Source organism: Silurus meridionalis, chromosome 15 (genome assembly GCF_014805685.1).
Source record: "Silurus meridionalis isolate SWU-2019-XX chromosome 15, ASM1480568v1, whole genome shotgun sequence".
Lineage (NCBI taxonomy): Eukaryota > Metazoa > Chordata > Actinopteri > Siluriformes > Siluridae > Silurus > Silurus meridionalis.
Window position 1 is genome coordinate 20,708,013 of NC_060898.1, and position 16,158 is coordinate 20,724,170.

Below are 16,158 nucleotides of genomic sequence, written 5' to 3' on the forward strand. Positions count from 1 at the left end.
TTCAGGCCAAAGAAAATGCCAGAAAGTTTCCAAAGTTTGGGATAATTTTTAAAACCTGAACATACTAAACATAAAGCAAACACTGTACAGTGCGATTTCCTTTTCAAAAGTAATTTGAAATAAATTTCTATATTTTTATTTATAATTTATTTCAATTACACATTTGTGTTTGCATTTTGATGTAATATGGCAAATAAATGGACTAAATAAGTTTAGTTTTCACAGATATTCTTGTGCGCAAGTTTATTATTTTTCATTTCCCAGTAGCCCAAGAGCTAATATTCTTCGGGAACACTGGAGTAAGTAAATTTTTCAAAGGTTATAAAAAAAAAAACTAAATATATAAATAAGTATTGTCCTTTGTGGATAAGCATCCTCCTTAGTCTCCTCATCTACCAGCGAATTTATGGGTCTGGTTTAAAAAGCGCTTTATTTTTATATATATTTTTTAAATCAACAGATAAAGTAATGCCAAACTGTTGCTGCCAAAAACTCATTACACGCAGCCGTAAAAAAATAATTAATGTTTTTACGTGCGTAACCTTGGCCCGACTTGCATTAATGCTCACCCCCACCTTCCACCTTCGCCCAAATTACTCATACTCTCCTGGAAATCTGAGACTGAAAGAGAAACAGGGAGGAGCCGACGTGAGCCGAACGGAGATTTCTTTTATTAAAGCTGACATTCATTTGATAGCACTGGAGGGGATGCATTCCAGTGATTGAATGAATGTGGTCTGTGTGTGCTTGTGTGTGTGAGTGTGTGTGTGAGTGTGTTACCTCGCACTCTCCTCTCACACAGACGCTGTAGGCATCCTTATAGGAGCAGCGTGTGCCGTCGTGTACCATCCTCTTCATAGAGACCACGTCACCAGTTTCTTTGGATTGGCAATACAGGTTGCATCTCTCCTCATCTACCAGGAAACACACAGACACATATGAGGGAGATGGAACGTCTCTTTGGAAAGCAGGTTTTAGCCTAAAACTAGCAAAAGAAAAAAAAGCTTTCTGACCCTGAAGATTAGTCTCATGTGCCCCCTGAGAACAGGCACCCCGCCTCGATACCACATTTTTAGCAGCAAAAAAAATAATTCTATTTGTATGACCTTTTAGCCAATCAGAATGAAGTATTCAGATAGACCATGGTATGAGTAGCCCCCAAAAAATCCCACCTTAACAGATGCAAAAGAATTGGACAATATTTGACCCTTAAAATTACTTAAATGTCCCCTAAAAATTCAACATGCTTCTAAACCACCTTATTAACAACAGTACTGTATTAGTAAAAAAACAAAAATGCACCATTCTGAAAAATCTAAAAGTGTCAAGCTAACCGCTGGCTAACGTTCCGTCTAAAGCAGAAGCAGTCTCATCCTGGTGTGGAGGAAATGTTATTTCTCCCTAATAGCATTTCCATTCGTCTCAAAAAAAAAAAAAAATCTACTCTTTCTTTCAACTTTCCCTCCTGCCATTCCCAGAATTACAGCCAAATATTTGTCTTGCATTCCCATTAACCTTACACAGAAATTTTAAATCCAGTAACCGCACCTCAAACCGGAGTAATAATAATAATAACTACACTAAATAAAACATTTATCTTAACTGGAGCTGAATGATTATTCCCAATTCTGAGCCATGGTACTCTTACAGCATCAAAAGAGGACCTTTGTTGAGCCAGACAGACATGCAGACATACAGACAGACTGTTTCCATCTTCCTTTTCGTCTCGGAACTTCTGTTGCCTTGGTATTGCCCATTATGTAACGATGTATTGATGTCAGCTCAGTATGTTCTCCAGACTTCCCACAGGACCAGAACCCAAGCTTTAAAAAGCCAATCGAGCTTGTAGTCTTTGTTTATCACAAAAGACACTCATGTCCATGTTATTCAATAAATACACCTGACAAAACAAACACTCTTCCACTGCACTCTGACTTGCTCTAGAGATCTAAAATATGTGCAAACACTGAAAAACAGAACCGAGTAATAGAAAATCAGGAATACCATGCATTTTACAGTCCCTGTTCAGATTAATACCAGTTTCAGAACAATACAACAAAAGTAAGTTGGAACAGAATCATCAGAACTGGACAGAGAAAAGATTAGACAACTGCTTTTCAGATTCTAGTGAGCCTGTCCCCACTGTAACCTCAGATTAATGTACTTTTCTGACTAGTGCATAACATGAGGTAATGTGCTTCAACATGCAACATATACTCAGGTGTAAAGTGTTGCTGCTTGAGTTGCTGTAGATCAGATCCTAATTTGCTGTAGATTAACTTTCAGTATCAACCAGTTTGGCCATTCATTTCTGATGTTTCAAATGACTTTCTGCCTCACTGGGAATGTTTTTTTTGTTTTTTGCACCATCCTGTGGAAACCTTAGAGACTCTTGCGTGCAAATTCCCAAAGCTCAGCAATTCAAACCAAAAATTACAATTCATATTCGTATGCATATGATATTTTGCACCGCATTCCTGGCATGTGATTGGCTAATTGATTAAGTGCATCAATGAGCACTTCACATGCTTATTCCATTGGCAAATAAGGGGACATGGCAGCTTATGGTGTATGCTCTGGGCAACTCTTGGGCTCTTAAACAAGGCCCTTAATCTTCTGCGCTCCAGGGGTGATGTATCATGGCTGACCCTGTGCTCTGACTTCAGCTTCCTAGCACTGAAAGAATTTCACTGCGCTGCAAGGGCACATGTGACAAATAAAAACACTATGGGCTATATATATATATATATATATATATATATATATATATATATATATATATATATAAATATAAATATATATCTCACCCCCTTCCACTGAAATATTTCATAAGAACATTTTATGCAGCATATCATATGTCATTACTCACGATCAGGATGTTCATACGGCAGCCACTGGTGCTTGGTCCCCTGGTGTTCAAAGTGTGGATCCCACAACCTGCACTGCTCCTCTCGGAAATCGGCGAGATCCTTAGCGCACTCCTCACTGTTACAGAGCTGGAACTCGTAGTTATTTCCATAACACGTGCGCCCACCGTTGGCCGGACTGAAACAAGGTAAAGGGTGTCACAAAGACAAAGTCGTGGCATTTCCACAGAAAAAACAGAGGTGTAAAGAGTACCTGAAAATTCCACTTGAGTAAAAGTATAGATGCTTTACTGCAAAACCTACTCCTTAAAAAAGTCACCACTTCCAATATGACTTGAGTAAAAGTCTTATACAGTGGAACCCGGTTTTCTCGCCCTCGGTTACCTCGACAACCCTATTAAGTCGACGTTTTTGAAGTGGAACCTCCAAATTCTCGCTTTTTCTAAGCATTTTTTATCGGTTATGTCGCCGAACCCTAATATCTCGAGCACAAGGGGGGAAAAATTTGCCGTTATCTCGGTGCAGCCGCAGAAGAACTCGCGGAAGTGGCGGAAAAATCAAGGCTTACAGCTGCTACAGGTGTTGTACTGTATACTGGTGAATCTCTGCTGTTAGTTAGTGCACATATGCCTTTTGTTGTTAAATGTTATGCGATGAACGGGAGGCGAAAGCCGCGCTTGGCGGCGCGGAACTTGGGATGAGCAGCAAAAGCATAGAACGAACACCGGCAGGATCGGGGGGAATCCGCGGTGCGCTTTGGGAAGAAAAGAGCAGCCGTTGAGAGAGTGCCGGTGGGAAGGCACGTACCGGGATACGCATGCGCGATAACAACGACCACCGTGAACCAACATATACCAACAATAACGGACAGTGAGAGTGTGGAAGTTTAAATAGGAGCTGGTGATGATGATAAACGAGCACCATATGTGCGCGATTGAAGCCGAGAGCTTCAGAGAAAGCGGCCGAGAAAGCACCTGACACGCTGAAGGGGGCCGAAGGGGGTGTGGCAGGTGGATTCCTGACAGATAAACATGTACTGTATGTATTTTTATAGCATGCCTTCATCAAACAAATCGCGGCAACGCTGTTGTGTAAAAAACCCTTCAAAAACACGTGAATGCACATTCGCATTTATTAACGCACATCATGTACATAAAGAAATTTCAAGCACGTTAATATACTTCCGCCATTTTGATTTTCGTTTATCTCGATCATCGGTTGCCTCGATGCTTTTTGGCGACCCCCTAGGACATCGACATAACCGGGTTCCACTGTATCTGATTTGAACAGGACTCATATTGAACGTAGGCTCAAAGATGCACTAATTCTCAACACTAAGACACGTGTTAGAAAAAAACCCCAAAAACAGTCAATTTGTGAGGTTTTATTTCCAAATTAACTTGTACACATCAACCCTGCATTAACCATTAACACAATGCCAGAATGAAGCAAAGAACGAAGAAGTCGGTTGGAAACAAAGACAAAGTAGTAAAGCCATCTTCAAAAAGCGATCTTCAAGTAATAAAATTACACTATCGTGTCACAAAGTAGAAGAACCATAAGTATTCAATTGACAAACAAAATTTAAGTAAATATCAACTCTTCTGCAGAATACATAAGCCAGGGAAAATAAAGTTGCCTTCATAAATGTAGTTGAGTAAAGAGTTAAAGTGGCTTATATCTTTAATACTCAAATATTTTACACCACTGTGAAAAAACAGGAACATTTCACAATCTTCTATCAAGTGCAGTTGCAACTGTGCAGCAGTTTGACACCCGAGATAAAAATGTCCCTAATGGCCCGTACTTTAATTACCAGTGGTGAGCCATGCATTATACACTTACCGTAGGTCTCCATTAAGCGGCGATGTGTAAAGTAATTTCTGAATTGATAGACCACAGCGTGGACACTACACACTACAGAGCTTCAATACGCAACTCAGAGAAGATGAAATAAAACTTTTTACTTAAATAGCATTTAATAGGTGCTCTGTAAAATCCATATGAAGGAACGTACAGAAACATGGCTAGTCTCCCAAACTGGGGGCATGGTAGGACTATGTGTAAATGATTGGCTACACAAATCACAACCTGTAACGATTTGACACTTCACTTCAATAAATTAATATAAGCCTGATGCTTGAGCGTCAACGAAACAGAAACCGTTTGTCATATTTCCGAGCGTGGAAAGGTCGAGACGTGTGGAGGATTAATTTGTCAGGAATCAGTAACTTGCAATAAAAGACAATTATGTTAAAGGACGATATGAAATGAAACGGCACGCGCCGGTGCTGAAACCAAACAGAACGTGAAACAGCTGGATGCTAGACTATTAGCTCAACAAACCCATTTAATTAGCTGGGGGAGAACAAAAACGCTATAAGTACTAGCTTAACCTGTAGCCCAGAATGAAAAGCATTTGCAAAAGACTAAATAAAGAAGTGGCACCTGAAATCCATCTCTGGTGTGATGATGTGCCTGGAAACGATGCCAGGAATTTAACAAGATTAGTCTTGCAAGTAACACCGTTGCTAGGCAAATCTAATCGAGGGTTTTTTTTGTCAACCGAGTATGAGGCAAGACACACGCATTTGATCCAACTTTTATCCAATTGTGTGCGACGAGAGACACACACAGACACAGCTCGGCATGTCACCAGCTGCTCCAGCTTACCGAGTTCTACAGGAGCTACACAGAGAAAATATGGATTTCTCCACTAATGAGGTGCCATGCCGAAAGAAATTTCAGGTTGTCCGGCTGCACATGCGGATGTGCAGGCGAACGTTTTGTCTAATTACGCCGAACAGGGGCCGACTGAGAGCCGAGAGAATTGACAGCCACCTTTTTTACGACGTGCTTGGAATCTCCAGCACGAGATTTTACCTGCCTGACTCGACAGCAGTTGTTGCTGGCACAACGCCATAGTCCCCAGTAGAGCTATCAACTAGTCAGAGAAATCCACAAGTCAAGCAAAAATCTTTGGAAAACCTCTTCAGTGTTTATTTCCCTAACAGGAGAACCCTTATAAAGAACCCCAAATAAAGAACCCCAACATCTGGACACCTCTGTCCAATAAGACCCTTCAGGTTGTCCTTTGCTCTAGAGCAGGGGTCAAAGTACTTTTTCCATTGAAGGCCACATAACTTTTCCTTTCTTTAATTAGGGGTCGGGTCGGTCGTTAAAAGAACATTAGATGGGCCAGAGCATTATTACCGTCATAATGATTTTTTTTTATATTCGTTGCTATTGAAATGAAAACATTTACTTGCTTATGCATATGCACCTGGTTGGTGGGTGAATCTAACAAATATTAAGCATTGTTAATAACTAGAGGGCAGCCGATCGTGTATTTTATCAAAACCGAAACCTAGGTTGGATCGTACTCGCCGATAACCGATTAATCAACCGCTAGTTTATAAAATGTATACTGGATTAAAAATAAACATAACACTCCATGTAAAATAGTACTGAACAAAAAAAAACAAAAAAACAGTATTGAATCATGAAAATATGCTTAATAAAATAAATATGAATATATTCATTAATAAATATAATTCATAAATTGTATAAAATAAATACAATATAGCGCTCTCCGTGCAGCACACAGTCTCACGTGTAAAAATAAACAGCATGTGGCGTCAGTGATTTGCCCTAGAGGCTGCTTTTGTAATGACAGCAGAGCAGAAACCGGAAAAACTATCCGGGTGGATGAATCCTAAGTTCTAATGTGGGAGAGGGTCGTATTCGGCCCACGGGTTGTAGTTTGGGGACCCCTGCTCTAGTTTATGTATTATGTAAACATTTCCAGCTGTGTGAGCCATGAATGAGAATGCAGGCAACGCATGAAAGTGCGTATTGTACTAACATTGGATTGTCACACTGACGGGTACGGAAACGGACGCCCCCTCCACAGGTACGGGAGCAGGAGCCAAACTTTGACCACTGGCCCCAGTGTCCATCCTGCCTGAGGATGTCTGACGTCAGCTTGATACAGTGACCCTTAAAACAGTTCTGCAGAAAAAACAAAACAAATGAAAAAACACGAATAAGTCAGAGTAATTGTAGATGCTTCTATCCTACACTATATGATCAAAAGTATTGGGATGCCTGACTTTTCACCTATTTGTAGAGAATGGCTTTGGATGCAGAAGCATAAAATTATAAGTCCCTAATTCCATTGAGTTCAATGCCTGTTTAACCTTTGTTACTGTTGTTACTGTTTAAATTGTCTCGAAGCAGTTTACAGAGATAGAGTGGGTTTAAAAGAATGTATAAAGTTTGTTCCTTATAATTGTAAGTTTGTCTCTAATGATAGAACCAGTGACAACTGTAGCAAAGAAAAACTCCCGGAGATGGTATGAGGAAGAAACCTTGAGAGAACTTCATCGATCTTCAAGGTTGTTAATGTGGAACCATCCTCAGATGCACAGTGTGGTCTCCAATTAAAGAGAACTTAATCCAATCGAGCAGATCCAAAGAGAGGAAAGGGAAAGGAACACTGGTCACTGGTTCACCAGCAGCATAAACCTTTTCCAGTATGACAATACCCCTGTACATAAAGCCAGGTATTCTTTACATGGGTTGGAGTGGAAGATCTCGGCCATAGAGCTTTAACCTCAACCCTACTAAACACCAGTGAGATGAATTTTCCACGCTGACTGCACCCCAGACCTACTGCCTCACCTACTTCAGTACCGGGCTCAACACCCTTGTTGGTGAATAAATAATAAATCTTCAAAAGCACACATTGAAATCTAGCAGATCATCTTTCCAGAAAAGTAAAAGCTATTACAGTAAATGAAGAATAAATGTGGAATGGGATAATCAAAAAGCACATATACATCTTAAGTTCAGGTGTCCACAAACGTTATATAGTGCATTGTGAGGCTGTTTACCTTCTGTGCTTTTACATAGGATTAGATGTACTGTACATCATAGGTTTGTAATAGCTGTACCTTTCCTGCAGCGCACTTGGTGCCGTCAATGGGAGGGCCTTTCTTTGTCTTGCAGAAGAATGGGTTCTCAGGGTGGCTGCACCACAACTGCTTGCACGGGTCGTAGGTGCTGTACTAAAAGAAACAGTCACGCTCGCATTCACACATGCAGCTTGCAAGGCTAGAAGACAAACCACAACACTATAACGCACAACCAGATCAGATGTCTGATGAAGACTCATGTCTACTTTTAGTGTAGAAACTAGTAAAAGGTTCCACATCGCAATTTTTTCACTATTGACCTGTTGATGACCTGCAAATGGTCTGACCACATCGGCCCTTAAACAAAAATACTTCTTTTTTTGAGAAATTGTGAAAGCCCTATTAACCAAAAGTGGTGTTTCTGCTGGAAATAAATGTATCCCAAACAAATGTAGATACGTGAAAATCAAAACTAGGCAAGAACAGTTGTTAAAATAATACTATTAGAGGTCAACCCAATCATTGGTTTTGCCAATTAATCGGTACGATAGTTGATTGCTGGAATTGTCAGCTATCTGCAAAAATTCATACCGATAGTTTTTCCGGGTTGTGCCCATTGCTGAAATGGCTTATAAAGCGTTCATTAGAAGAGCGGCCTCTAGAGGAGAACCACTAATGATACAGAGTGTGCTATATTATATATATTAATTATAATATATTTTTTATTATTTATACAGTATAATTTGATTTACTAATATAATTAATATATTTATATTTATTTAATTTAGCACATTTTCATGTTTTGGTAAATCTATTTTTTTACAATAATATTCATTTTACATGGAGTGTTATATTTGGGTTATTTTTTATCCAGTATCCATATTAAAACTTTCGCTTGATTAATTAATTAGTTAATTAATTAATTAGTAATCTGGAGGAAGGAGATGAGGCTTGCAGAGAGTTTAAAAAACCTGCTCAACTGTCAATTATGGTGATTATGAGTAAGTTATATATATATTTTTTTTTTGTCAGGATGAGACTTCGTGCTTATTTGGTAATCCCAGACAAATTTTCAAACGGTCTCATACATTTAGAAGAAATAATAGATGGGGAGAATAAGCATCAGTCATAGTGGTATAGGTTTGAGGGTGAAGGGGTCAGCACGATGTGTCTCACTCACCGCTGTGCACATCATGTAGCCCATGCCGAAGTCAAAGCGGCACTGCTCGTTCATAGAGTAATGCAGACCAGGAAGCTGAGGCAGTGAGGGCCACTCGTGATCGAAGGGGTCGTCGCGCAGACACTCGTAGGCGCTGCAGGGAAACACGTCATTGTTTTGGGGTTTACTAATAAAAACGCTTGGCTTATTACACAGTTATTCATATTTATTAAAAAAAGACACATTCAGCAAAATAAACCTTTACCTCTAACCAGCCATATCTAATTATTTCCCAATCTATCACCACAAAGTTGGAGGTATATAATATTTTTGGATGCTTTAGCATTAAACTAGATTGAATTAGATAACCCAAACCTGTTCAGTGCCTCAGAGCACAAAGCCTGCTCCATGAAGGTGGTTTACATGACTTAATGTGGAAGATCTCCTGCCATAGAGCTCTGACCTCAACCCTACTGAACACCTTCGGGATTAATCAGAATGCAGACTGCACCCCAGGCCTTCGCACCTCACCTACATCAGTACCTGATTTTACTTACACTCTCGTGGCTGAATAAAATGGGCACAATCTCACTCCAAAATCTAGTGAAACATCTTCGAAGAAGAGTGAAGGTTATTAGAACAGAACCCTAGGACTGAATGTGGAGTGGAATGTTCAAAAAGCTCATAAATCTTATAGAAAAATAAATAAAGTGCTAATTCTTTCTTCGCATATCACAGCAAGGTTAGTCCAAATAAGGCAACGATACTGAGGCTTGATCCCCTATCCCTCCTATCAATAACCCAGAGTCTTGACCACTGAGATACCACTTCCCTGGTCAGGTGTCCACAAACTTTTAGTCTATATAGTGTCTGACATTATGAGCGTGAAAGAGTGAACGGAGGAGCTAAAGGGGTTTATACGCGAGTTAGGGCTATTAATACCTGATCACTGTGATACCTGTATGTGTATTAGTGCATCTTTAGTGTTAAGTCATGGTGAGATGTACAATCTTCATAGACTTCTGCTACTACACTTTTCCTTTCTTCCATCTATTTTTCCTAAGCTTTCTATCATGTGAAGCACCATAACTCTCTTTTACTGCCGTTTCCTGTTTCCGCATCCCCCCAATGATCTGCTTTTCATGTCCACTTTGTAGGCATTTAAGTAAAGGCAATCAGAATAAACTTTTCTGGTCGTTTGAAATACCTATGTATCTACATCTTACATCTACATTTCTGTCATGACATGACATGCTCAAAGGTTAAGGCATTGGACTCTGGATCGAAAGCTTGCAATTTAAAATCCCAGCACCACCAAACTGCCACCTTTGGGCCCCTAATCCTCATGTGCTCAGTTGTATGTCGTCCTGGATAAGGGCGTCTGACAAATGCTGTAAATGTAAGACATTCCTTATCCGAAATGACATTCGTACATCTGAGCAGTTATGGGATTAATGGCCAAGAAGTGGCAGCTTGGTGTGGCTGGGATGTGAACTCAAGACCTTCAGATTCAAAGTCCAATGTCTTAACCGATGAGCAAAAGCAAAAACGTTCCTGCACTTAAGTTAAAGCACAAATCCCCTTCTTTCTGACTCGAGTTAAAATAGAAAAGCATACATTTTGGATCTCACCTTGACGAAAAGAACATATTTGGATTTAAGTATCAGAAATAAGATTTACTGATCTGTTTATTGACTCCTCCGTTCTCCTGCACATCAAACCTTTATAAGGAGAGACTTTTCTATAGTCACACACACAGTGAGAGAATCCTTATTCCACACACTCTCAAAAAAAAAAACAAAAAAAAACAGGTTTGTGGTCTCAGGTTCTCAGGAAACCCAATTTCCTTTTTCGCTCCGACGTTGCCAGGAATGACACATTTTCCCTGAAATGTAGTGAGGTAAAAAGTTTACGGGTTCAAATGTACTGACGCGAAAGTTTTCCGCAAATAAAATACAGATAGTACTTAATTACGGTAATAAACTCAAAATACATCCTGACTGTCCATCACAACAAGCCATCGAACATCAGAGCAAGTCATGGTGAGATGTACAGTCTTCATAGATTTCTGCTCCTACATCTTTTCTTCCTTAAACTTTTTCCTACACTTTCTTTAATGTAAACCCCATAACTTTCGCTGCCGTTTCCTGTTTCCGCGTCCGTGTCCGCACGCCCACGATCTGCTTTCCGTGTCCACCTCGAAGGCAAACGTAAGTCAAACACCTACACGTTATCCGGTGAGCTCTGTGAGCAGTAAACACCGCGTTTGTCTTGGAATTGAATGATGGGAGTCTTACTTGAGGTATTTGCTGAGCTCTTGCTGGCTGCAGCGGGACCAGTGGAAGCGATGGAAGGCCGCCTGCACCAGCGGAGCCATGATGCTGCCCATGGGCACCTCGTCTCCGCACTCGTTACCCTGTCCATCATGTTCCATCCCTAATCTGGCCATCCCAATAACACACACATACAAACATACACTTAGTCTGTACACATTCAAACACTTAATTCAGTCGAACATGCATTTATTTAGCATTTATTCACAGAATTAGTGGCACCCTTCAATAGAATGCTTCGGAAAGCATTTCTTTTCCTTTTTCAAAAATGTCAACTCAATATGGCTGCTCAAAGCAGGAGACACACAGCTAATATTTGCTTTTAATCAATTAACACAGATATATTGGAATATAAGGATGGTAAAGGAGGCAAAAAATGCAAAGGACATATAAGGTCTCTGGGCTGCCCCTCATCTGAGCACATTTTCAGGCTGAAGTGCTTCATAAAATATTATAAAGAAGTCTGAAATATTTAGAAACCTTCTAAATAGAGTACTAGGACTGCTTATTTTGAGCTCTAAGATATCTTGTGAATATGATCCCTGATGTTCAGAGGTTTGCGAAAGAAGAAAAATAGGAAATAAATAAAATCAAAAGCTTTGTATGTGGGTGCAATTGGAATTTTGTGTTTCTCACACGTGTCCCGTCTCATGAGCCACCACAAACGCAGACGAGAAACCATCCTCATGATTTAGAGTGCAGCTCCTGACTGGGTGACACATGCCTGTCACAGGAGCATAACCTGTACACACACACACACACACACACACACACACACACACACAAATTTTATATATATATATATATATATATATATATATATATATATATATATATATATATATATATATATATATAACACACACATTTGTATAACAATGCATTGTTTTGAACACATTTGCAATGGTAAAAAATTTTTTATTTACATATATTTATCAGCTACTTTTACTTTTACTATTATTAGTATTAGTTAGAAAGTGACAAATAATTTGCAACCAATATTTAATATGTAGATTGATTTCTCGTCGCTAAACCGTATTTTTTCCATTGCATCATATTGCATTGAATCACATTCTGTTGAATGGAATCGAAATCGGATCACATTGGTCGCTGATTCATATGTATCTTCAATGTGTTGAAATGTTGGCTATGCCATAGGGTAAACTGCTTATACATTTATGAAAAACTGGATTTACCTTAATCCATGTATAGTATGAACTGTCATCAAATTGCTGCACAAGCACCATAATGTCCTCCCCAATTTCCCCCTCTATTGTTTAAAACATTCCACAAAATCGTCTATTACTCTCATTTCCCTTGTTGGCTGTTGACTGTGAGTGACGTCACTTCACAATACAAACATGCCCCATAATATAGTCCCACCCCTAAGACTTGATTGACAGCTTTTATTGCAAGGCTTTGGAAAATCAAATGCGAGAGGAATTGCGATAACTTTTGAGTTTTGGCTACACGCACGACGTCGACAGCGTCAAAACGCAAACGTTGTAATCAATATTTTAATTTACATATGAAATGGTCATAAGTGTCGTAAACCATGGGAAATACGGTTGCAAGTGGACTTTGCTTTTCCAGTCAATGTGCGTTCGTGAAAGCGAGAACGCAAACGGTAATGCAAGATATGCAATTGCGTTTGCATGTGGAAAACACAATTTAAATTTGCAAATCATTATATATCTATAAATGCATATACACACAAAGTAAACATGATGTAGACTGGCTATACAGTATTTGCTTTAGTGTGTGAGGTATCAGGCAGTAATACCCTGCATTCCTGTTGGTCCGAACTCCTGTCTGGTAAGAAAGATGGCATGATCGTGATACTCTGCATCATTCTCATCCTCCTTTTGTTGCAGAAAAGCCCAGCGACACACATTCTCCAGACTCTGAGATGGGTTTCCTAGCTCAATCAGTCCCATGGACTAAAAATAGTGAACACACAACCAACAGCATTAGCGTTTAGGCTTTCAAACAGCATAATATGATAACATGGTAAAGTAATCAATAATAATGTAACTAGGTGGTTGACATGAAGACCTAATCAGATGAGATTGTAACGGAGAGTAGCGATCGCATTGAGCTAATACGGAGCAAAGAGGAAAGTGGAAGGGCACTTGCAAATATAAGCAGTGCTTAACTAGTTTAAATCAAAGCCTTTGCCCTCTTGCGCACCAGTCCGGATTGTCTGAGAGTCGAGGGGATGATTCAATTCGGATCAAATTCTAGCATGGTTCAATTAGCATGAACGCAACTCAAAGCTGAATTGACTCCTTAGTGAACCTGAACATGCTGGACTTGGGAATCTGGGAAAAACAGCTGTCAATAACGTGTCTATTAGATTATAGTTAGGTGTCAGAATTACAGACATGAGCTATTTCCCATCAGCCACTGCATCTCACTGAACATGTCATCTCTTAAACACTTGCGTATATGAGGATCACTAAAGTCTTTCTGTGATTGTTGTTGGTTTTGGAATATTGTTTTTTTTTAAGCTCAGGTCATGGTTTCTCTGTTTTGTTTTGCTTCTTCGTCTCAATTCTGTTTGTATTAATTTTAAAATGATCTGCACTTTCCTTCATTTGCGATCTGCTTGTTACATAATAATATAATGCCACAAGCATCTCAACTCTGTCCAATCAAAAAATTCGATTGATATTATTTCAGCATTATATTATTACTCTTTACTTATTGATATGTTTTGGTCGTATTTAAACTATGCTGGATGTTTAGTCTACAGATTTTCAGACTTCTCTGGCTATCACCAGGCTCAAGTTCATACACTACATGGACAAAGGTCTGTGGAAACTAGAGGTCGGAAAAGTTGATTGCTGGAACTATCGGCAAAAATCCATATCGATAGTTTTTCCGGGTTCCGCTCCCCTGTCATTACAAGATCGGTCTCTAGAGGCAACATACTGATGCCAAGCGCTCTTTTTTTTTTACATGTCAGACTGCGTGCTGCACAAGGAGCGCTATATTATATTTGTTATTTATAATTTATTCATTATATAACTATATTTAATATTGAATATATTCAGATTTATTTCCTTTAGCACATTTTCATGATTCAGACCTGGGGTGTTTTTTTGTGCGACTGCAATTTTATGGTAACATTTTGGGAAAGAGACCACCTGAAAAAGTCAGGTGTCCCAGTACCTTTGTCCATGTTGTGTATGAGAACATGCACACTGTGGCAGCGGGGGCGTGGCCGAGCGTCGGTTTGTGAATGGGGGGCGAGGCAGGACGCAGGTAAGCGGGGATTTGCCTCACCTGCAACTAATAAAACCTGATGTCTGTGCTCTCGTTTCAGTCATCAGAAGGCGCATAAAAGCCGAGGGAGCGGAGGCGTGTGTGTGTGTGTGTGCCAGTAGTGCCGTGTGACCAGACACCAGTGTGACATACCAAAAATATTAAATAAAAAGCGGCGGTGACGCCAGTGAACCGACCTGTTGTGGTTGTCCTTTTTCCTCCCTCCCACTCACTCTCCCACACACACACTCTTGAATTTTGATTTGTTTTTAATTTCTCCAAAATGACCTCACCTTGGTCGAGCAGAGCATTACAATTCGCACTAGCACCACGTTGATGTGAGCACCGAGTGTAACGTCCTGGTAGATCTCATTCACCTGAGAGCAAAAGTCAGAGAAAAAAGGGGGAAAAAAACTTTTTGAGTAGCTCTTTAAGTAAATGAATGCGACTTGATGCTTTGAAGAAGGTCGTGAACGCTAGCGATGGATCATTGGTGTGAATTAAACAGGCTTTTAACCTCCTACTGACCTCAAGCCTCAAACACCAAGTGGCAGATGTTTAGAAGTGACACACTAATTACAGGGTTTTTAAAAAAAACAACAAAGAAGTAAACTGTTTAAAAAAAAAGAAAACATCCCCAAGCAAGACAGCAAACCTCTCATGGGCTCAAGACAGTCATCTGTGAGCATGCATATGTGTGTGTGGGGATATGTGTGCGTGTGTGTGTGTGTGTGTGTGTGTGTGTGTATAGAATAAATATAATTTTCCTCCTCCTCACATCTGACCCTGTCTTATTCCCCATTTACATAGCCCATCATGGGAAGAAACCTGAGACGGGGTTCTGGCCCGGTGCCAAAACGCAAAGAGTGTGGGTGTGTGTGAGTGTGAGAAAATTAATGAAGCCCTACGACACACACACACACACACACACACACACACACAGACTGACAGATGGATGGCAACCCGACCAGAGGCTGTTTAAGAATCAGAGAGTAACTGGGGAAAGCGAACAGCGAGACAGAGAGTAAAGGGAAAAAAAGACTGATTGTCAGAAGAAGAAGAAGAAAAAACACAACAAAAGATCACAGAGCAGAATAATACATTTGGAAAAAAAAAAGTGAGAATCGTGCGATTCGGCCTGCTCTCATAGGCGTGGTGGATATGTCAAACTTCGACTAGATGAGACGGTCGATAATTAGTGTCAGGGCTCATTAGCACTAATAGAGTGGTATTATGTGGTAACTGTGGTGATTAGAAACGAGTCGAATGAGGAGGAGAAAAGTCTTTCCTCGGATTTATCACACTGATCAGTCGCTAAAGTCGCCTGGCAACGCTGAAAATGGGGTTGAGCTGGTCTGATGTCTTAATAAATTGCACGGCCATGCATTATCGGCCTCTCTAGCCTTGCATCTGTCTCTTACACACACACACACACACACACACACACACACACACATACTGCATCCTCTTAACTTTTCACCTCACGCATAAGCAACAATCAGCAATGTTCAGTGCTTTCTCCCTGTCTCTCATTACTACTGATTTTTTGTCTCTTCATTTCCTCACGTTGGCCAAAAAAAAAACCACACACACAAACACAGCGAGTGCCAGAAAGC

General features: G+C 40.0%; 1 protein-coding gene across 1 annotated transcript in view; it reads right to left on the bottom strand.

Annotated features, from left to right (window-relative positions):
* Nucleotides 1–16,158, bottom strand: part of adamts2a (ADAM metallopeptidase with thrombospondin type 1 motif, 2a) — a 72,069-nt gene that overhangs the window by 13,398 nt on the left and 42,513 nt on the right. The window contains exons 5-13 of the mRNA XM_046867614.1: nucleotides 14,836–14,919; nucleotides 13,059–13,215; nucleotides 11,912–12,017; nucleotides 11,240–11,383; nucleotides 8,964–9,096; nucleotides 7,823–7,936; nucleotides 6,733–6,878; nucleotides 2,870–3,045; nucleotides 781–914 (exon numbers count right to left, since the gene is read on the bottom strand). Coding sequence (XP_046723570.1) covers nucleotides 781–914; nucleotides 2,870–3,045; nucleotides 6,733–6,878; nucleotides 7,823–7,936; nucleotides 8,964–9,096; nucleotides 11,240–11,383; nucleotides 11,912–12,017; nucleotides 13,059–13,215; nucleotides 14,836–14,919 — 1,194 coding nt within the window. The remainder of the gene's footprint in view (nucleotides 1–780; nucleotides 915–2,869; nucleotides 3,046–6,732; nucleotides 6,879–7,822; nucleotides 7,937–8,963; nucleotides 9,097–11,239; nucleotides 11,384–11,911; nucleotides 12,018–13,058; nucleotides 13,216–14,835; nucleotides 14,920–16,158) is intronic.